Genomic DNA, 23,717 nt, shown 5'->3' on the forward strand with positions numbered 1-23,717 from the left:
ACTTGGGACTTTTTTTGATCAAATTGTACTCCTTATTTCAGAGTAGACCTAAGCCGAGCACAGCTACCCTGATCTTTTTCGACGGTTTCTATTTTAATTCAAACGAACAAAATAAAAGCTGTTTCAAGTTCTAAATGCGCCTCATCTCGCTTTTACCAATTTTTGTGGCTGAAAAAGAAAAGTTTGTAGAAACTTTTTATTTAAAAAAATTACCGACAATGTCTCCATCTGTCCACCAGAGGGGTCCTTTCCAATCGGCTTCCCTTCCCCCACCTCCACAAAACAGTCCCGTTTATTTATACACGGCCAGCAAAACAAGAACTTAAACCTGCACAAACTCCGGGCGCCTCTTTTCACCTCGCTATTAGACTGTCAATCGCTGGTAAGTGGGTCTCTCTCACACACCCACAAAAAGCGCAGCTTTCTTTTAAAAAAAAACCTTTACACTTGCTGCCAAGTAAACCGGCCAGACACATTTTTTCCCCACACAAAGAGAACTTGGGAGCTACTGTGAAATTAACACAGGTGACTTGCGCAAATATCGCAGACAGCTCCGTAGGGGAGGGGGGTGACACCCGATCTCAGTCCGTCGGCTCTTTCGCTCTGCAAAACCGGTAGACAGTTGCATGCAAAACAAATACCGGCAGGTCTACGAACAAAAGGAGAGCAGGGGGGAAAGCGATTTCTGCAGGCCGAACAGTAAAGCAATAGCGGAGAAAGGGACCCGGGTCTTACATGGTGGTGATCTTCCGTGCTGGGGTTGTTCTTGACCGATGATCTTGTCCTGGATGAGATGTAGTGGCTGCGGAGTTCAGGCTGGGAGCTCTTGCGGGTGTTCACCATGATTCCGCCTCTTCTCGGCCCTGGCTGATTTTGTCTTTCTGTTTGTTACACTGCCTCAGTTACTGGAGTACCAAGGCGCCATTTCTCTTTCTCTCTCTCTCCCTCTACTGTCAGCAGACCAACTCTTACATAGTACTTCCGCTTGCAGTGGCTCAAGGTTTGCTTACACGCAAAGACTGGGCTGCAACGCCAGCCCTCAAAAAGGTGTTAAAAATGTTTTCACGTATGTTATTTTCAAATCAACGGGGACATAGAGTGATCGTTCTGTTGCCTTTTTTCCTGCCCTGGATAATGTTTCAAACTACTAACCCAGACAGATTTTTATTTAGAAAATGCGAGCTGGTTGCCAAGCTGCAGCAGCTTTCTGTGTCGTTGATTCGTTTCATTACAATCTGTTCAATCATCCTCAATTATTTTTTTCCTAAATATTCCTAAAATATATTTATGTATTTGAAAGACTACACGTTCAGAAAATGCCATCAGTAACGAGAGCCAACGCTGTGGGTAGACGTCAGTTTTATCTGAAGGTGTGCGTGTGGAAAGCCAGCATAGTGCTTAGCAAGCAATAATTTAGCCGGCTTCGAATTTCTCTTTTATAAAAATGGAGTAAAAGCCGCAGTAAGGGGCTGTGTTGAAGAAAAAAACTCTTGTTAGTGCGGTTTTAAAATGTGTCGAGACGTTTTTTACATCAAGGTGGACTGCTCTTTTAGAAATCCTGTGCAAGTGTTGTTCCCAAGGCCGTCCGTCACTAACTCGGATTTTGTCTCCCCCTGCTACAGTGCTCCTCTAAACACCGAGCCATGTGCGGGACACTCTCTGTTTTGGTTTGGGCAGGAAAGAGAGATAGATCGGGGTGGAGCCAGTTCATCGTTCGACCTATCCGAAGACCCATAGCTGTTGCAGGAGAGGTTATACTGTACTTGGCATCATTATCCCTCACTTTTAAGCGACTGTCAGGAGCCGAGTTTTTAAATTATGGGGAAAATCAGTGCTTCGTTAAAGACGTGAAAAACATTAGGGTTGGTCCCGCGAGTGGTTATATTTGCAAAGGGCATGGAGAAGGTACTCGAAAACGCACTAGTGACAAAAACCTCTATAGGTACCATAAGTAAGTTTTTTTTTGTCATGAAAAGCCCAAATTCGAGACAGTCTCCTGCATTTTAAACCGGGGGACAATATCTGTATTTAATTGAAATATAGCTATTTTTAATTGCATGTACAGTCTACGGATGGTGACTTAATATTAATGCACCAGTACATCAGGAAGAGAAGAGAGAAATTGCTTCATCATTTGAATAAAAGGGGAAATATATTTTTAAAAAAGGGAGACTGTACATGACAAAAGTGCAATTCAGCCAAGGCATGGTCATGGGATCTTTAAGGTTCAAGATGTCAGGACGTCGATTTAACGAATTTCAAAGTGCCGTGACAGCTTAAAAACATTCACAGATTTCAGCCGAAGCATTTGAAGCCGGATCGATTAGCTACTTACTATAGAGGAGGCCTTTTAACACCGTAAACCTATGTTCATACTATGCAACGTATTTAAACTATTTTAAGAGTCTGATGGCTAATTCTGCAGATTACTGCTGAACAACACTATGTATCCGTTTCCTATTCACTTCATCCAATATAGGTTCACAGGGGAGCCAGAGCCTATTCTGACCAGCAGCAGGCGTAAGGCAGGATACAAACTAGATGGGAAGCCAATCTATCACAGGGCACACACACTCACGCCAGGGCCAATTTTCCCAGAAGCCAATTAACCTACCAGCATATCTTTGGACTATGGAAGGAAACCAGAGGACCCGGCAGATAACCCACACAAACAGAGAAAACATACAAACTCCACATAGATAGCAGCCCAGGTCTGGAATTGAACCCAGGGTCACAGCGTTGCAAGGCAGCAATGCTAAACACCATGCTACCATGCTGCCCGACATTATTTATCTAAAATAAGAACTTTGGTAACTCTCCCTCCTCCACTTTACCCCTTTCTCATACATACATACTGTACATGAGCGATTGTCGAAGCGAAATGTGTGTGCTCAATGGGCTCCCATTAACTCAATTGCAATCAAACACATTCTGGAGGAGGCAGCACAACAGAAAATATGGACACCTATGGTGTAAGGCAGAGCTACCCCCTGGTCAGGATGCCAGTTCATTGCAGTGGAACATACAGTACACACACAGGGATGATTCTGACACCTGCGTTAAATTACGACAAAACATTTTCAGAAACCTGCGCACCTACAGAAAACCCCTGTTCATTCATGGGGAGAGTGTGCAGCTCAACACAGTGGATAGCCCAGTCCAGAATCAAACCCAGGACCCAAGAGCTGTGAGGCAGGGGCATTAAATCGTGAGCATTGACAATGCTGGAGTGATTCAGTACTCCCTCCCTCAACTTCAACATTTACAATCTGAATTTCCTATTAATTTAGCCTCAAAACATAATAGGGTTTTATGCTAATTATTTTTTTTAGCAGTTTGAAGGGCATTAGCTCCTGAGGGATTTGAGAACATTTTAAAGATTTCTCCAAACAAAATCTACTAATAGAAAAATTAATTTCCCATCAAATCCATAGTTGTACAGTACTTAATTACAATTTACTTGAATCAGGGAATATACAGTGTTCCACTTTATTTTACAAAAGAAGAATTCATTACAGTCCCCTCAGTCCATCATTGTGACATCGGTTTTACTTAAGCCTAAAATGTTTAGTCACTTACAGTATAAATTAGCTTTAGTTTTACAATCCAAGTCTGTTTTCTGTATTTGCCTTAACTCTTTAAGTATAACTTGCTTTTTTCTCCCTACTTCATTTTAAGTGCCAAAATTCCAAGATTCCATTTTATTTGTGAATAAGCGTTTTTATCATTTTCTCTCCTTATCTGTCTAGTATTAAGAATGTATCTGTATGAAAGAACATTGAATTAAAATATACTGTCTCCAGACTGAAGTGGTGTCTCTTTATTACTGTATTAAAACATCAATGCTCACTTTTTACTATTAAATAGTTTATTACTAAAGTGAGCAGATCTGAAAGCTATTTGTATCAGTACAAATGTAGGTCCCATAAAATGTCTACCCGATTTTTATGTTTAGAAATGAAAAAGAAAGATTTGAGTCGGGGAGCAAAATCCCTGCAGTACTGTCAATACCAAAAAGATCCTAAAGACTTCAACAAGATAAATGAAAATGTGACATAAACATGTTTTAGTCAGCTAATTGCCAGTATGCTTCATATATTTTAGTTTAATTTAATACAGTTTTCATATCTATTTGCTTAGGAGATTTTGTTATTTAATATAATTTACATTAGAATAGAAAATATGTGCTTTGTCTCTATTATTTCAAGGCTGTGTTGATTAACATTAGGCATTTTGCTAATTTAGTACTGCAAAAAACAAGCAACTAATGTGATGTGCCTTTGCCACTAAATGTGAAGATTTTTAATACACATGAATCGGGTCCCCTGAAATCAGATTCTGAAACTTAATTAAAAAAATGTTTTTAAAACAAATCCTTAAAATTAAGAACAAATCAGAGGCAAACGGACAGTCTCCCAGTCCACTTGCACTAAAGGTCTGGACACCAGACGCCATGAGAGGCCTTTAGGGTTGTCTCGAGCACATTAGGATCTTGTGGCATCCATCTGTTTACCACTGGGTTTAATATAAATCTGCTACAGAAGCACATTATGTGGTTTTTCTTCATTTGTTTTCCCCAGACTCCCTCTTAGGCTACACATTTACCTTGTGGACAGGGTCATTTAGACTCCATAAAATACACCGTTTGTACAGCACAATACAATTCAGGAACAAGTAATAGGTTTATTGCCTGCTGAAAAGAGAAGAAAGGAAACAACGTTTCTTCTGTGGAGCCTTCTTCGGGTGTGAGAGTGTAAATACACTCCACAGCCGAAACATTGTGTTTCCTTTCTTCTCTTTTCAGCATGGAATAAACCTTTTACTTGTTCCTTTGCAGCCTACGCATGCTGACAGCTATCCACCTGAACAACACAGTACATTCCCCTTTCTGTCAAGGCATTAACCTTTATCATTTTACAGTCTTATTTCATTTGGACTCACCATCTAGAATCAGCAGTGTTCCTTTTTAAAAAAATATTACAGCAATCCAGGTAATAGATTTATACTGTACTTGGTTATATTGTACATAAAATAGATTTATATTGTACAGAGGTTATACTGTGGTTGGCATCATTATCCCTCACTTTTAAAAAATATTACAGCACTCCAGGTAATAGATTTATTTTTTATAAAGAGGTAAGGCTTGACTGTTCTTGATTTATGATAAAACGTAGACCTCTGAACAATACTTCTGAACAGGTTCTCATTTTGGAGAAACTGTGCCATTAATTAAATACTGTGTAAGCAAGGAAATCACTGTACTTTACCTTTGGCTTGTCTCTTGTTTTTGTGATGTAAGAATTATGCTGCCATTCAAAGAGCTATCATGTTCCCAGGACGCCTGGTCACCTGACTGCAAGCTAAGCTGACCATCTGCTCTGTTTTTATTTTGATCAAAGCATCTGAGCTTTAATTTTACTTAGTGGGTCAAGACAACACCATTTCCAAATGTGTAAGTAAATCGTTGTCTTTCAGTTTCTTGTTGGACTAATTTTGCACATTTTACATGTGTCTTTACATACATTTATACAATACACCATGGAAGACAATGTGTGTGTGCAAATACCGTGGATACAGATGCATTTGTATCAGTTTAAATGCGTTTTTGATTGTATAAAGAGTAATTGTGGTTCTTCCAGGACCAAAATGTCAATTTAAAACAAACTGATTGAAACCTGTTTAGAGGGAACTCCTATTGGTTCAGAAAATAAAGGATTCCTAAAATTGTTGAGTGTTGTTGATTTCCTAATAGAACATCATCTCCTAAATAAAGTCCTTGACAAAATTATGTAGCATACTTTGAATAAATTACGTGTTCAGAATCGTGTGATAGATTTTATCGCATTATGATTTTTGATGAAACCTGGCATGCTGTCTTCACAGCAGTACCACTGTATTATTAATAATAAGTGATGCTTTAAAATAAATCACAGCATGGTGCAACACTTGCTAGTCTAGTATTGTATGTCTGGTATTGTATGTCTAGTATTGTATGTCTGGATTCTACATAACCAGAGCAACACTATAAAATACCCACAGCTTTAGGTGATATAGGAAGTGTCTGTAGGAGTTTAGATAAAGTCTGGGACACCTAACAGAGGAGATATTTGCTGAGATGTGGGGGGTCCCCTGATCAAATACAATTGTAAAGTTTACCTTGTTTTACCTAGTTAATTAAGCTGTGAGTTAATGATTGTCATTGAGCAGTCCAGAAACACACCATTTAAGATCACGTTAAGACCACAGGAGATGACAAGAAGCGGAGGAGAGAGGGGAGAAAGAAAAGGAAAATACGAGAGAGAAGAAAGGAGAGAAAGAAGGTCAGACCACGAGAGAGGAGTTGGAACCTGAGGCTTGCGCCAGGCGAGAGCGCCTACTGCATGATCATCCAAACAAAACCTGACTAGAGCTAGGTATCTGAACCTTGCTAGGTCAAAGAGCTTGCTAGTCTGTATTTTTAGGGAATTTGGGTTTCCTGGGTAAAAGATACAGTACCTCCTTTAGAAACATCTTTCCTGCTTAGGGGTGCATTTTTAAAATAGAGAGATAGGCTCCCATTAATTTTGTGGAACTCCAGTTTGCAGAGAGAGAGAGATTTAACTTCAGGTTGCATTGCATTTATTTAGAAGGCAGGTTAACTCTTATTTGGCCTCTGTAGGCATTATTTGAGAGTTTTATAGTAGAAGTCTGGGGGAGTTTCTGGGTGATTAGAACGTTAGGCCTACTGTAGACATACAGTAGTAACTTGTGTGTTGTATGTTATATTGTGTATAGGGTGTATAGTGTAGTGTTTGTCTTGTCCTTTTTAATAAACATTTGTTTAACCAAGTGTGCCTGGATTATTACTCTTTTCAACAAAGCTGTGCCTCTATTGTACAAATACAATAACAAAGGTTATATTTTCTTCCACAAAACAGTATTTAGTAATTTTGCCGTTAACTGAGAGTGGCATCCATTTTTCTAAAAACATTTCTATCCTTCTTGGGGATTTGCAAATTGATATAAATTGTTAGTAGAACGTTTTTTGTTAGTTTGAACTTTGTTTTCCTCTGGAAAAGGAACGATAAAATCTAACTTAATAAAATTTATTAATTTATTAAGGCATTTATTTAATTATATATATATAATGTGCATTTAAAATCTATGGAATAATATATTTTAATGCAGTTGAACATAATATTTTTGTGTGTTAATTTAATTCTTTGGTTAGACATTCAGTGGTCTACAAAATAAATCATTTTTCCCATAAAACATGCATTTAAGTTTAACTTACTAATAGTGCTGGAGCATTTCTTTTCCACACCCACAAAACTACAATTTTTACATTTGTTACTATTATCACTACCGTCACAAGAAAAAAAAAATCAGAATCAGTCGGTTTAGTAATAAGACCTACTGTAGATGCACAATCACAGAGCGAGCTACTTTAACTACAATCAGTAATATGCATAAAACTGCATCTTCTAATAAACCTATGTTTTTCCTTAACCTTCAGAAGCTTGCTGTGACATTACATTTATCCAATGGGTTCTGGCACAATGTTTAAAACGTGACGCCAGTGGTTTCCAGACAGACGGCTCTGACGTCAGCATGCCACTGTGGGGATGGTTGGGAATAGGGATTTGTCAGGCTAGGCTGCTGATAGAATCTTCCTGGAGATATACATAGCTGCGTGACTGTGTGGAAAAGGCAACTGGTAACAACAACAAAAAAACAAGCTTTTCATGCCGAGAATGCTAAAAAATACATTATTATATTCATAATTTAAGCTACGGTGTTAACAGAAGCTTGGCTTTATGGTGATGTACTGTGCACACCCTGCATGCAGCATTGGTGAAGCGGGCAGTCCGTTAATAATATCTTAGCACTAGACCCATGTTTGTTGCTCGGAATTGTTAAATAATTTTAAACGTTATACCGTAATTGTTATATTTAAATGTTTTTAATGAGTCGGTGTTTTTTGAAGAGTTGAATTTACTGTTTTTTTTTTGGTATGAAATGTGTGCACACTTCAGGGTAAAAATTGCATTCCCTCTGTAACTTCAGTACAAAATATGCATGAAATCACGCAGTTACACGTGTCTATGTTTCAGTCCCCAATAGCAGGATTGCAGATCGGAGTTAAATTAATCGAGAGCACAGATTCTCCTGGATGGGGCGTTAGACCATCGTACAGTAGGTGTACCGCAGAGTAGTGCTGGTACTCCTTTAAATTGCTTAAGCGAGGTGCCCTTACTGTTCCTTCATGCTATCATGTTCCTCATAGGTGTAGACTTAAAATTTTGCAGCACGTATAAACGTCTGTGTACAGCTGTGTAGAGGTATTTAGAGTTTCACTTATTTACTGTTCTATGCATGTAATAGAATGACACGCAAATATATTTCCTCTGGGTGTGTTTCCTTAAAGGAGCCATGGTACAGTAGCTCAGATGGCAAGGGCGTCTAGCCCCTGCCTGGAAATTCCTGGGTTCAATCCCAGGTAGGAGCAAGTGATGTAGCTTGCTCTAATTCCTTCCAGACGGCTCCCAGGACCACCCAACCTGCTTTCAAAATGAGTCCTTCTGGGGGTAATAGGCTGGCTGAAGTGGGATGCTCACCACATTACAGTACCTCCACCTCCAGTGTCGGATGGTCAAGAAGAATGTGGCCCTTGCCCCCAATTCCCCATGGGCCTTTATGGCCTGAAAATGGACCTAATGTACTTACCTTATGTTGCCTTAACAGGCTTCTGTGCCTTTGAGATGACAAAACCCTCAAATGTAGACGTGTGTTCATACATGAATATGCACTGTTTGTGTTCAAACTAAAGTGTGTTTTTTACCTTTGAGTGCATATAACATTTAAGAATATAAATGCTGCCTTGGTCCAACGACTATGAAAGGATGACATTTTAGATGCAACTAACAATGGTTTAGGGCTGCTCAGATTTCTTATAAGATTTAATCATCTGAAGAGCAGGTTTAATCATGGGACTTGATTGCCTGGGAAAGCCTGGGACTTTTTATTGTAGTTGCAGTAGTTGTATTGCTTAATTTGTAGAACATTAAAAGACGCTAATTACTTTAGGCATCTTACTTAGACCAGAGCTAATGGTATAGTGTACCTCCCCGTATCTAGTAAGAACAATATCCTTTACAAGCATAGCCTTTTTGCTGTTTGGGGCTTTTGTAACCTGACAGTAAATTTAGCAAAAAACCTTGCAGATATCGAATGCAGTGTCTTGAGAATTAGTTAGATAAGGTCTGTATGATGAATCACAGAGCATGGTTTTGAATCAGTTTTAACCCATTCAGTCGAGCATACGAAACAATAAAACAGAACATTTCAAAATTGGTTTACAGAAAAAGTTTGCTCCAGCAGTTATTTTAACCATGGTTCATTTAGGCAGAATTTCAAGGATATGGAAACATTGAAGAAATTTCATATTCTGAGTTGATATGAGCAGACTTTGTCAAACAGGTTAATTATTGCTTGGATTATTAAGCCAATGTTATTGAATATACTTCACTGATCCCTGAAGAATAGGATATGTGATACATGAGGATTAAAAAGATTCGAGCAAACTCTGATGGTCTGAAAGACATTTTTTTGTTTTTTTATTATCCATCCTGATAAAGGCTTAGAGTTACTACTAGATGCATAACAAAGGAATTAGATTGAAAATTTTATCCACACTTTATTTACAGAGAAAAATCAAATCATTTATGCCTTGTTAAGTTTTCCAAGGTTAGTCATAAGCGGCAATAACTTGCCTCTTTCAACCTTTAAATTTTCCATGTGTTCTGTTATGCAGGATTCTCTGTAGTTTGTTTCAAAAGGATGAAATGGGTTTAATAGAAAGAAAAAGTCTACAAAAGTAGGAAAATTATGAATATTCAGAGTAATAAAGTGGCATCTCTAAATATTGAGAAGGAAGTCCTTTCCTTTGGGTATGTTGTTAGTTATTCTCAAGGGTTACAGCGCAATTTCAGTAGTTGTTCTTTTATAAAACATTAAAAAATGAAATGATTAATTTCCGCTATTAGTGGCGGATTAGCATGCCATTGTGACTGGAAACTCCAAATCTGTGAGCATATATTATCTCAAAATAAAGCTTGGTTTGCAAATCCTTTACCGCAGATGGTAGGCTATGTCAGGGATAGTGTTCTCCAGAGGACACGTTTTGGCAACAACAGTCTGAAAGAGGTTCAAATAATCACACTCTTCAAAGAACACGTACAGTTTTCTTTCAAGTACAGTACATGTGTGAAAAAGTTGAACAAATGAGAAGCCCAGTATGTTCATTAAGCACAGGTTTCTTTGTTTTACCTTGACACTGCACTCATTTATGAGAAAAAAGAGAGAAGGAAATCTGAATGTGTCCATCGTGGTGGTATTGTATATGCAGTAAGAATTTCTGTTGGTGGATGTATAGTGTCCGCCATCTTATTAATTTCTTCTAAACCAATGAATAGGCTGGTTTGTGTACATCGCATAGCCTACACAAACTATTGCAAATCATTTGTCAGTCCTTATAAGATATTATATAGTTTCTTGATATACTGTAAAATAGAACTCAGATTTATGAACCTTTCCAATGGAGTGGGGGCTTGCGTTCAACCATGACAAATAAAGTACATAAGTACCTAAGAAATAATTCAGCATCTACAGTTATAAATTATGTTATAAATTGCAGGCTACTATTCTACTTTCCCTGGAACTCTCTTGGATAGAGTGCTTTCCTGGGGAAATCACATCTTTTCATATTCTAAAGTTAGGATCGACAGGAGCTATTTCAAGGAAATTGGAATGAGAAAGTGATGCCGTAGCCAAAACAAGGAATGGAGTTTCTTGGGCCCTGATGTGGATTAATGATCTGATGCAATGCTGGGCTCTTCCAAATGTTTCTGAGTTACCACAGGGACAGCTTCTGTTACTATCTGTGGTGCCAAGAAACAAGTCAACTTCCGTGGATCACTGAAAGAACAGATGGGCGAATTCCAGGAATTATATCCAATCAGGCAACAAAGCACGTTCTCTGCCTGTAAACTGACAATTTATGTCAGTATAGTAAACTCTGTATGTTACCATGAAATTCCTTTCTGCAGTTAGGAAGTTAACCTGAAATTCAAGGACCAAAAAACAAAACTTGCTAAAAACTGTAAGATACGAAATGTCAAAATTATAGTTTGACAAGTCTTACATTAGAGGAGGATTATAATGTTTTTTCAATAGCGGTATTTCTAATAGTGGACATTTTAATACATCTAACAACATTATTAATACACTCTACCACCTCTGCACCCACAGATGTCTAAGCTGTATGGTTTACATTATACATGATATGGCCAATGCTTGTTTAGCTGTGTAGGTTATAAATTGAGTTTGCTTAATCCAGTTGCTTAATTTCCAGTTTTGGCACTGCCTGTGTATTTCTGCCTACTGCACATGATGGATGATGCCGTTCTTCATTTCTTTGCAGATGGAAAAGAAGTCGCACTATGAAAGACGTGAATAATGCAAGAGAGAATGACAAAGATACAATGTGGTAGGTCCAGTCAGTATTTTTGTTTTAATAAATTGACAAATATTATTGAGTCTAGCAGATTCCACAATTGTTTTTTTTTTTTTCAATTTATCAGTAGTTACATGCTCTACAATCCCAAACATGCTTAATAGTACTGCTGTACAATTGTTAAGATTTAGGATACATAAGGTTACATATTTGCTGAGGGTAATATTTTCTTCATACTGTAGTATAATTCTTCTAGCTTTCTTCTTTATCACTTTACCTAGCTCTTGATAAGATTTGAAGCATTTTACAGGTAGGAAAAATTTATCTACACATCAGGATTCGCTTAACTGTGTTATTTTGTTCAGTTATCCAATCAAACAAATATCTAAAAGTACACGTATGTATTCAGAAGACTGTTGATTCTGAAAAAGACAAGGATAGAAGTCTTAATTCGGTAGTGGATCCAATTGCCCACTTAGTAATAATAATAATTATAATAATAATAATTGCTTACACTTATATAGCGCTTTTCTGGACACTCCACTCAAAGCGCTTTACAGGTAATGGGGACTCCCCTCCACCACCACCAATGTGCAGCATCCACCTGGATGATGCGACGGCAGCCATAGTGCGCCAGAACGCTCACCACACATCAGCTATCAGTGGGGAGGAGAGCAGAGTAATGTAGCCAATTCATAGAGGGGGATTATTAGGAGGCCATGATTAGTAAGGGCCAATTGGAAATTTGGCCAGGACACCGGGGTTACACCCCTACTCTTTTCGAGAAGCGCCCTGGGATTTTTAATGACCACAGAGAGTCAGGACCTCGGTTTTACGTCTCATCCGAAGGACGGCGCCTGTTTACAGTATAGTGTCCCCGTCACTATACTGGGGCATTAGGACCCACATGGACCGCAGGGTGAGCGCCCCCCGCTGGCCCCACTAACACCTCTTCCAGCAGCAACCTTAGTTTTTCCCAGGAGGTCTCCCATCCAGGTACTGACCAGGCTCACACCTGCTTAGCTTCAGTGGGTTGCCAGTTGTGAGTTGCAGGGTGATATGGCTGCTGGCTGTAAACTATAAATGAATAAAATAGTGTAACTTTGATGTAAACATATAAAAAGCTATTATATGTCTTTTGTGTCAATACAGTACAAATTAAATGGTTTTCAGGCAACTTCAAAAAGGTTTCAGTTAATAACTTTCAACATATGTGTGCTGTTGACCGGGTAAAACATTTCAATGATTGAAACACGTTTATATATCTATCCAGATTTCTCTGTCATGCTTTTTATCTCTCCCCTGCTTTGTTTTTTTATGTTTTGTTATTCCTATCTTTTGTTGTGTTCTGTTAATTAATGAAAGAGACTGCAATGAGTGTAGCTGACTTGGTAATTAAAGGTTCTTTTTAGATCATGTTGGCCCAGTGGAATTAGGGAGTACCCCAACCTCCTCTCCATACAAAAAAAAGAGTTTCATTATCCCTCAGGGCGAATGGTGCAGAGAGCTGTGAGAATGATGCACCCATGAGCAGGGGTTTCTCACTGGAAGACTTGCTTGATGAAGTGGAAAAGATCGGCACTGTCACCACTGGAGATAAAAAGGTACAGTAGGTACTGTGTTTGCTCCTTGAATTAGAACAAAATATTCACATTATCTTGCATACAACAATGTATGATGTCATTTGATGCTTCTTTTTTCTCAGAGGTGGTGTTTGTGTCATTCCTGGTGCTGCTTTAGAGAGAACCTGTGTTTTTTTATATTAAACTCATTGTTTTCAGGGGTAAAGTTCAGGGTGCATAGAACTTGCTCTGACCTTTGGAGACATACAGTAAGGATTGTTCTGGAAAGGATCTATATGGAATCGTAGCATCTCAGTAGTTAACTGAGTCATACTTTGTTAAAATTTAAAAACACGTGTGGAAAGACAGCAACGAAGTAGAATGTGCAGGAAATGGATGTCTGTGCAGTTTATTAAAAAAGAGGGAAATTAAGGACTGAATATTCCACGCTAGACCTAGGTTTTCATGGAATAGAAGGGTGTTTTGGGAAAGGCCACTCATGGCCACCCGGAGCAGGAGACATGAGTCTAGCACTCTCATCAGCAGTGTTAAATTTGGGCTGGACATCCAGACTTAGTGCGAGTCAGTCACACTTAACGCAGAGGATGATCTTGAGCACAATCAGCAGTCACGGTGGGAAATTCTAAATTCACAATAACATGACAAGACATGACTGGGATACTTCTGTGGAATTCTGCTCTGGCAGCAGGTGACATAATCTCCCTGTGAGAGGAATCGTTAGGCTTTCCTATTAAATGTGTGTATTTATATGTGATTAAAGAAACCATCCAAACAAATAGTATGCCATCACAGTTTTTGACAGAAAGTCTCATGCATCCCCTTTAAAGCTGTTAGTAATTGATGTAGAAAAAACGCAGGGTTTCCTCGCAGCTGAATCATCAGGTCTTGGACAAATACTGCATCCCTTCATTGCTTGTAGAAGTTGTTTAGAAATATCATTTCTAAAGGTTAATAAAGGGATTGGAAGCCATTTAATTTTCAAAGTGAAAAAATACTTACTGCCTGAATGAGTGCAAACTAATGAGCAGCCCCTCCATAACAAAAATAACACAATGATGGCTTGATACTTACAAAACCATCAAAAAGCAATGTGTTTCAAACACAAAGCTCTTCGTTGGGCAGCATCATAGGTAGTCTGCAGCTTTGATCAATCTATGCATGTGGATCTCAATCAGTGGTCCATCAGTGTCAGATTTTAACTTCCAAAGAGCCCTGGAATTGTTCTTTCAGAAACCCAGGAGATTTGGCTTTTTGAGGGGAAATTGTTGTCTTTGTGAAGGAGGAATAAGTTGTTTAAGCACTTTATATATTGTATATTTAATGTAATGTCTAATTTTATTTATATCAAATTATTCTAAGCTATTTATTGTAATGCACTGTAGTGTTTACTGTTTAAATAGTTACTTTGTAATCATTCTTTTTCTGCCACAACCAAGAGCCGGTACTGCAAACCTACTGTTTTCATGCCATACTGAGGCGCGCCGTGCCACTTTGTCATCTCTGGGGGGTAACCACCTGGCCTATGCCTTTTCCTTCAGGGAAGCCTATCCCTGGGCACGTGACTCTCAGCCGGATAAGCGGTTATTGAAAGTGATGTAATGAAGATGAATTGAACTTGGCATCCTCATGTACACATCAAACAAAATATTAAGAATTACAACTTGAATGCTTGACGTGTATATACCGTATGTCGCTCATTTTTCTAAATTCAAATATCTGCAGTGGAATCTACTTCCCCCGACAATGTGAACATGAATTCACAATGTGAGGGCTCCCGTAAGTACTCAACAGTAAGGCTGTACTGTATCCTCTGTTTTCCCGTTTCTGCAGGCAGAAGTTGTGGTGAAACTGTGGAAGAATGGATTCACAGTGAATGACGAGGGACTCAGGAGCTATTCTGATGATGAAAACCAGCAATTCCTGGACTCAATTAAGAAAGGGCAAGTTACCAAGTATTCTTACTTTTGTAGTTCAAGTAGGTAGCTACTTTAGCATGCGCAGGCTGCAAAGGAACAAGTAAAGGTTTATTCCATGCTGAAAAGAGAAGAAAAGACACTACTTCAGGACACCTGAAGAAGGCTCCACAGTTGAAAAGTTGTTTCTTTTCCTGTTCTGTTACCTGAAGAAGGATCCAGAGCCTAAACTTTGTGTTTCTTTTCTTCTCTTTCCAGCATGGAATAAAACTTTACTTGTTCTTATTTTTGTGTTGTTAGTGCATTGGGTGCAATTGGAGGAAAGACACTTGGGGCAGATTTGTGAAAACTTTCAACAGGACATGTATTTTGTATCATGTTGGATCACTGTTGATATTAATTGTCTGTGTTTTATATTTGGATTTTCAGTCTAAAGAAGAAACAAAAGAAATATTGTATCACTTAGTTTTTCTGAAATACCTTCACATATTCCTTGTTTCCTATTATTGGTCAGTGGACACATAATTAATATAAAGCTTTTTGCAACTTTCAGGCTATTCAATTAGTTTATATTACCTAATTTAAAATATACAGTATTAAGCATTTGGTAAAACAAAAATATTATTCTACAGTGGTTGCCCATATGAGGACCAAGAGCCTAGGATGGGTGTATAGGTAGTGAGGAATGTAAAGGCATTGAATAGATTTGGTATAAAGATACATGCATGTTCCATATCATGGGTTACATGCTTCAAGGTTAACCTTTCAACAGATTCACTTGGGAATACAGCTTAATGTGAGAGTCTGTACATGTTCTTCAGGTGCTGTGGAAGCAGTGTATTCCTTACGAGAAGTTATAAATAAATCTTTCACCGAATGCTAGACAGTGACCCAACAGGTTGGTTTAGTTTGGTTTATTGAGCAGGGACAGCTTTTAAGGTGCAATATCTATGACTTATGGGATATGAATTTTAATCTTAACATTAGAAACGTTAACACTAAAAAGTAGAACTGTCTACAGAGAGCACAAACTTTACTTCCGTTAAGTAAAAGTAATATATTTAATAAACGTCTTTATTCTTTTAATGTCTGTTGCTAGTGACTTTGCAGAGGCATCAGTCTGGCTGGTGAATTGTTAGCAATCGCTACCAATCACTATTTATCATCTGTCTGGTAGCCCTTTCAGCAGACATCTATTTAAGAGGACTGACCATATGTATACATTTTCATGTATAGAGAGCATAGCAACCAGGGTGGCACAATGTGCAGTGTTTAGTATTTCTTCCTTGCTGGGCTGAGTCTCAATAGGTTTCTTACAGGTGCTCTGATTTTCTCCGACTGTCCAAACACATACTGGTGGGATAAGTGGCTCCCGGGAATATTTGCCCTGGTGTGAGTGTGTGAATGTCCGTGTCCTTGTGTCTTCCCTGTGATGGACTGGCATCCTGTCCAGGGTGTATCCTCCCTTGCATCTGTTGCTTGCTGGGATAGGCTCAAGCTCCCCCCCACTATCCTGTGCTGGATAAGCTCTTATTATCTTACAAACTGTGGTTTTGGGGCACTGGACTGGCAGAAACTTTTTAACTTCCAAGATATTCATGGTTTCTTTAGAAATGTCCTCTCTGAAAGTTGTGTAGACTTGGATCATCTTTGATTTTCTATCATGCTTAAACACCTTGGCACAATACTTCACTGTCAATTAAAAAGAGAGAGGTCCCCTTAGCATAGGAACAATAGATCCATGAGTTTACTTTGCAGTACATCCTTTCTTGCACAACAGTTACCATCCATCGACCCTGGAAAGAACAGAACATTATTTGTCATCCACAGTGCACACATTCAGTTCTGCATGAATTGTCAGAATACATGCATACTTCACTTAATGACAGCAATCACAACACATATGAACTGCACCATAAACACCATCAGAGTAGGTGAGTAATAAAATGTTTTTAGGACCCTTGCAAATCCTTTGTTATGGATCATTCTTGTTCCACTGTTCACATGGCTGCAGGCACACAGCAGTCTGTCTGGACAACTGCCATTATTAGAGAGCTGAGGGAGCTTTGGTATCTGCCTACATTAGTTGGGTACTTTGTCATCTGCCCAGGCACCTGGCAACTGTCCATAACAATCAAAGTTGTGTGATGAACTTAATGTGCAGGGAACAAGAAGAATTTGAGATAGTTTAAAATGGAAATTGAGGGTGGGACAGGAGAGCTAAAACGTGATTTAAACACAAGCACACCTTTTTCACTTCTTAAAATGTAATTATGCACCACATAGACCAACTACCCCAGTGGATATCTTCATCATTTTGAGTGTGTTCTACAGGAACCTTTAGATTTCTTCATGTGTTGTTTGATATTTCAGTATAGGTCCACAAGTACGAACATAGATGTGCATGCCCTGTCTTGCTGTTATTAACGACTCCCCCAGAGAATTATGACCTGTTTTATTCTTACAAAGGGAGCTGCCCTTGGAGCTGGAGAGAGCATTTGTGGATGAGGAGCTGGAGGTTAAAGTGGAGGATTTGAAAGATGAAATGTACAAACCCAAGAGGAAGACATTTCACCCCTTCACTGGCCGAGGATACAGACTCGGAAGGTGAGGAACATTTTTTATTCTAAAATATGTAATATTAGGAGGACTAATATTGAGCTGGATGTATGATGTACCAGGGTAATGAATCCTTGGTTTGTCCCACATTTTCCTATATTAAAATATATATGTATAGATTATTTTACTTTTAAAATTTACAAACTTGTCTATTAATGTCTGTATGTGTTGTTACAAATTGGTGATCCCCATTAGTATTAATCCTACCACAATACCCATCATTACATGTTTTGAGTGTTTCACTCCTACATCCCTTGTTACAAACTGGTTGAAAGAACCCAACATTGGGCATAAATTGAATTAAATGGGAAAACGTTTAGAGAGGAAACTAGGTCCTGCAAGCATGTTGTAAAAGCTAAATAATTATTTATCCCCTATTATTATCCTTATAATGAGGGAACACCAAGTAAAAACATGTGTGTAAGCTTGTGGTCATTTGTTCCCAGCACACTATTGAACAAGATACAGGGTAACAGACTTAAAAGATGAACAAAAAGTTTATTTACAAGTATTAACAGAAACACACAATGTTTGCTACTATTTTTTAACAATTATTTACCGGAACGATGAGTGCCCTATCAGGACGAACTCACACCCTCAGGTGATGCTAACCAAAAAGCAATCTTTATACCTAAACAAAATAGCCCATCAGAGTATATGCAGGATTTCTCTTGCCTGGTGGATACCAGCAAAAGGAAATTAAAATTCACAAAACTATAAGACATCTATCCAGTTCCAAATGCAAAGTGCTCATTCTATCTACAAGCTGTTTGTATTTTTGCCTGCCAATGAAAATACCTGCAGATGATACAGTTTCTTGGTCTGGCTGGAGGATTTTAAAACACTCCTCTTTTCTTCATCTCCTCTTTAAAGAGTGTATGGGGTATTTATTCTGTTTGGTGACACATTGTATGTATTACTGTATTGCTCACAAAGGGTTGGCTATACTGTAAAAAGGTGCTGTCCTTCAGATGAAACATAAAACTGAGGTCCTGACTCTGTGGTAATTAAAAATCCCATGGTGTATCTTGAAAAGAGTAGAGGTGTTACCCCTAGCGTCCTGGCTGCTACACACTGGTGGTCGTGGAGGGGGTCCCCATTACATTTAAAGCGCTTTGAGTGGATTGTCCAGAAAAGCACTATGTAAGTGTAAGAAATGATTAATATAATTTTAAATTAAATTTGCACACTACCAGAAATCAGAGTTTATTACAAAATAGTGAGAAAGAACAGAAATGTCAGCAGTTCAATATAAAAACAGTTGAAGTTTATTTTGAATTTTGATATGGATAAGAAATGCATTTTAACTCTGTCAGACCCCCCTGCTAGGGGAAGGACTGTTCTGTCTTTTCAGGTTATCAAGATGTGAGTGAAAACAGGTGAGGGGGCCATTAGAGAACAGTGATTATTATACACAGTTCTTTAAGGTTTATTTCAAAACTGCAGATTGAGCCAAAAGACTATGAAAGATTTTAATCTGTTTTTGTATTGACTGGATAAGACTACAAGGGAACTTGATTCAAAATTCTTAAAGGCACTGACAAGGTGTGGACTAATTTACAATCAATAGTGAAACACAAAGCAAAGCACACAAGTGGAAACTATGGGTAAATGCATTTAAAGCTGAAAAAAGGAGAGATGTTTCTATGCGGTGTGTTGCTGGAGTCTTGAACAAGATATTGAATCCATGTTGTGAAAGCTGATATGCTGACTGAATGGTTTCTCTCGTTTTGAACCTTATTTATACAACATCAGTATGAGCCCTTGTAATTATTAGTGGTGCTTGCCAGTGTTCTCAGTACATAATTAGGCCACTAGATGTCTCTTAATCCCCGTTTTTCTGAATATTGACTAAGAACCCAAGCTTTGTTTTCAATACCTTTGTTTCAATGTGTGTGCTTTATTTTGCATTTTTGATCAGATGTGCAAAGTATTATGCAAACTCTTTCAAAGAATTTTTGTTACCACTGTTACAACACAGAAGACGTTCTAGACAGGTAACATTAAAATAGTACTCATGATCTGCTATTATGAAAGAGAATCCCGCCCCAGATTGCTGCAGTGTTTTTGCTAATAACTAAGTGTCTCTGTAAGTGGAAAATGGTTGGTAATGTGATAGCAGTCCATGGGGAAAATAAAAGGCTGAACCGATTTGCAATATACAGAACACAAATAAAGTGAATTTGTACAGTAGAATTAAAATCAGGCCAGAGGAAAATCTCCTTGATGCAGGGAGAGGGTAAACCACGCAAAAAATAATATATGCAGTATTTACACCTTCCAAATCCAAAGATTCTTCTCACAACAAATGCTCAGAAAGACAGAGAACACAGAACACTAACAAGCAGACAACACTGTTTCAAGGTAGAAATTATGTGCCTGCAGATAATAATGTAGGCTTTAAGAGAACTTCAGGGCCCTTTGATCACTCCGCTTCTGTGAACCCTGTGACACCTGGACACAGTTGGACGCTCCTCTTCAGATTTTCCTTTGGACCTCAGGCACACCAGGAGTTTGTGTCAAAGTCAGGGCGCTTCTCGACAGGTGTGATTGTTGACAGATTCAAAAGAGTTTGAAAATGGCATATTGAGTTGTGTTCTCACCAAACATCATTTTACAGATTGCTTTTAAACAGGACAAGCTGTCATCTAGCACAGAGCCTCTCCTTAGGAAAACTAATAATTCCTGATTGTTCTGAACCTGAACTTGGTCTGGCTATCATGAACCTCGATTCGATTCACTGTGCCGAAAGGTTTTGCATCATCCACAGCTGTATGCGATTCTTCCGATGAGTATGGACAGCTGTGCCTTCATGGAAAACCACTCAAAGCCTCTGGATCTCAATTTAGCTGAAAACATGTTTGTATAACAGTGATGTTTGAAATAAATCGACCTCTATTATAGCAACTTCTCTGCACCTCTCAATATAGAAAATTGTTTTCTTTTAAGATGTGTTTATTTTAATATGGCAAAAAATTCTCATAAAATCAGTAAAAATCAAAGCTACAATATAAGCTTGGAACTACAGTATAAGGTTCTTAAGAATGTCTTAATATCATTATGTAGCAGGACAGAAAATAGAAAATGTTTGTTGGTCAAGTGGCAAAAATAGCTGCAGACAATCTACTGCTTGGCTCTTATAGGATTGCCAGGCTAAGTGAGGTATGAGAAGATTGTATTTAGAAAACATGACCATGTATTTAGAAAAAACAATCACTGCCAATCCATGTATATTAAAAATAAAATCCTTTAGAGCCAAGTGTGCATAAGGCAATACAAGATTACACACTGTTGATACAAGCATAATAGAAAGATATTTTCAGAGTTCTAGGAAGACAATTTGTAGATGCATATTTAAATTTGAACTGTTGCTTTACATAATTTACGTAACTTTTAAGCTTCTTTTTCTTGCATTAAATGTATTTTTACTTCCATTCCCAGCGTTGCTCCCACAGTGGTAACGAAGGACACAGAAGGACCTCCAGTCCCTTCTCTGGAGGTGAACCACACGCAGCCTGTCACCAATCTTCAGATCTGGTTGGCAGATGGAAGAAGACTCGTGCAGAAATTTAACCTTGCTCACAGGTGGGTATGTGGTAGAGAACTTACCAGGGTGTTCAGGAAGGAATGAGGGGACCTCAAGTCAATAAGTCTTTACAGATGTTCTGGCAATGCTTTCATTGAATGGGACTACAAAACACTGTGATAAAGCCTTTATAAACATTACACAACATGATACAACAAAGTGATAATGGGTATAATTACAGTGTGTCTAATTATTTATGATAAAACCTACTGTATATATTTATGAAAAATAAGAGTTTACATGAATATTTGAGAACTACTATTACTGAACGTGGAAGCTCAATGGCAGTTCTCGAGTGCATAATGGTGTGTTCCATAATTTTTTCCTGATTTCTACCTGGAGTTCTGGTCTTACATTTTGGTTGAATATGTCTCATTATGAATCAATACGAATAGTCACTTGGATATAACGCCATTTTTACAAAAAGTTGTGATAATGATAACAAAAAGAATTTGGTGAGCTTAAATGGATTGCAGGCTTCATCCAGTTGTCTTAAAAGTACTGTATACTGTATGCAAGCAAGCACTGACTTGTGTCCCAATATCTATGGTCACTTTAAAACACTGGGTTGAATGCAAAGTATGTTTTTGTTGTAAAAAATGTATGCTTGCAGTTACCCAAAAATAGAACATGTCATACAGTATTTATAATTCATTTTAATGTAATACCAAATGACTATAAAGCAAAAAAAGTTTTCCAGTATCTTTGGAAGACAATGTAAATTCCTCTTTAAATACATGTAACATAGGAAAACACAAAAATCTGTAATGTTTCTGTTATCTTCTGTGGGTAGGATAAGTGATGTCCAGGACTTCATTGAAAGAGCTCAGGGAACTAACTCACCTTTCATCCTCACAACATCCCTGCCACTCCGTGAGCTGAAAGAAAAGGACCTCAGTTTGCAGGAGGCGAATCTGTCCAACGCAGTGATTGTGCAGAGACCTCTAACAGCTGAAGCCCCTTTTGGACACTCCTGACTGACGGCAACCTGTTTCTGCAGAGACCATTCTTCAAGAACCCTGCGAGACCAGGGACGTCTTGGAAAGAAAATATGAAACTTGATCTTCCAAACCCAGAAGGGATATTGTACATTCAGAATGTCTTCTCAAAACACAATACCTTAGCTAAATTAATTTGTACACTTATGTTTTGTTCTAGGGAAATTAAGTGGTATGTAAATACCTTTAATACTCTCTGAACAGACTGTAAATTAATTTAACAGAATGCTTGTTGTAAATAGTATGGAAATAAAAAGATTCTGGTTGAAGTGGGAAAAAAAGTGTGTTAGTGAGGTTGGAATATTTGTAGGCTAAACTGAATTTGTGAAGTAATTTTTGTTGCATCTATAAAAAGTGATTCGATACAAGTGCAGGATTGTCAGTAACAGCTTTTCTACATTTATGGAAATGATGACAATTTGCTTCGTTTATTTTAAAAATAATATTTTAAGAATAAAGATGTCTCCCGGGTCTCCAGACTCAAAGGCGTGGCCCAAGTGCAGGTTGAGGTCTATTTGCTTGGGTCATATGACTAGTCTGCTGTGACAGGGCATCCCCAAGCAGCTGAGCATTCTCTCCAGGGACTTCCTGTGAGCTGCCTGTGATTGATGTGCGTCTCTCCCAGTTGGCACAAAAAGGTATGTGGTTCAAAAGTCGGCAGGTGGGAGGAGTCTGTCAGCATTTCAATTACGTACAAAATTAAAGTGGTCTATTCTTTGTCAATGGGTGCAAAGGGGGCCCAAGGAACCTTGTTTCTATGTACTTCTCTGAGTAATTTGTCTCCAGATTCCGCAGTACCCACTTAACAATCTAATGTGTACAGGTTCTCTTATTCTCTGAATTTAGGTTACTGTAACCACTTTAAATCACTTGATGTCCTTTAGTGTCTTTTGAACCTTGTAAGTTATTAAGAGTTTGTTTTCACTTTTCCAAAAAAGTGTGACTTCTTGTGATGTAAACTGTTATCAGTAAACAGGACATTTTAATACATAATGTGATGAACTGTATATATTGTACTGATCAGTCTTGGAGAGCTAGTGGTAAATGACAAATTCAGAACAAACCAAACTCACCAAAAGATAATATATAGTTGCAGTTTTACTTAACATTTAAGGGGAACTATAAAGATTAATTGTTCCAATGATTTGGAAACAACCCATTTCACTTATCAATAGTTAAACATGGGAAGAAGAAACATGACAGCTAAAAGCAAGCTGGGATGAAAGTTGGTGCTGCTTACTGATCTTCAGAAAACCATGTGGAACAGACAACTCACAGGCGGCTTTCTGCTGAAATGGAGCAAGAGGCATCTCCAACATGATTGCTTAATTCAGAGCATGCAGTGAAAGCCCTCAGGAACACAGGGAGAACATGCACGCTCGAGCAGATACCCAAAGCCTGAATCAACCCCTAGACTCCAGAGCTGAAAAACAGCTACCGGTGATACTGCCTGTGATAATCTGCAGATGATCTTCTCTGACATCCAGGATTTCATGCAACCATTCTTTTCTTGGTAATTATCAT

At 38.3% G+C, this 23,717-nt stretch overlaps 2 protein-coding genes across 3 annotated transcripts in view; one reads left to right on the forward strand and one right to left on the reverse strand.

Annotated features, from left to right (window-relative positions):
• The window catches only part of atad2b (ATPase family AAA domain containing 2B), a 98,333-nt gene extending 97,230 nt beyond the window's left edge, over window positions 1-1,103 (reverse strand). Inside the window, exon 1 of the mRNA XM_088626146.1 lies at window positions 736-1,103. Coding sequence (XP_088482272.1) covers window positions 736-843 — 108 coding nt within the window. The 5' untranslated portion in view covers window positions 844-1,103. The remainder of the gene's footprint in view (window positions 1-735) is intronic.
• Window positions 276-22,564, forward strand: ubxn2a (UBX domain protein 2A). Of its 2 annotated transcripts, none has more exons than XM_088626158.1 (7): window positions 276-382; window positions 11,462-11,527; window positions 12,984-13,098; window positions 14,908-15,021; window positions 17,464-17,597; window positions 21,051-21,194; window positions 21,989-22,564. In XM_088626158.1, exons 2-7 carry the CDS (start codon window positions 11,481-11,483, stop codon window positions 22,170-22,172), a joined length of 738 nt encoding a protein of 245 aa, XP_088482284.1. In that variant the 5' UTR covers window positions 276-382; window positions 11,462-11,480; the 3' UTR covers window positions 22,173-22,564. The 2 variants fall into 2 exon arrangements, with proteins under 2 accessions (XP_088482284.1, XP_088482283.1); XM_088626157.1 differs by lacking the exon at window positions 276-382 and adding an exon at window positions 7,582-7,696.
• Window positions 22,565-23,717: the final 1,153 nt, after the last annotated feature.

The sequence above is a fragment of the Lepisosteus platostomus genome, chromosome 3 (assembly GCF_059453375.1).
Source record: "Lepisosteus platostomus isolate fLepPlt1 chromosome 3, fLepPlt1.hap1, whole genome shotgun sequence".
Classification (NCBI taxonomy): domain Eukaryota; kingdom Metazoa; phylum Chordata; class Actinopteri; order Semionotiformes; family Lepisosteidae; genus Lepisosteus; species Lepisosteus platostomus.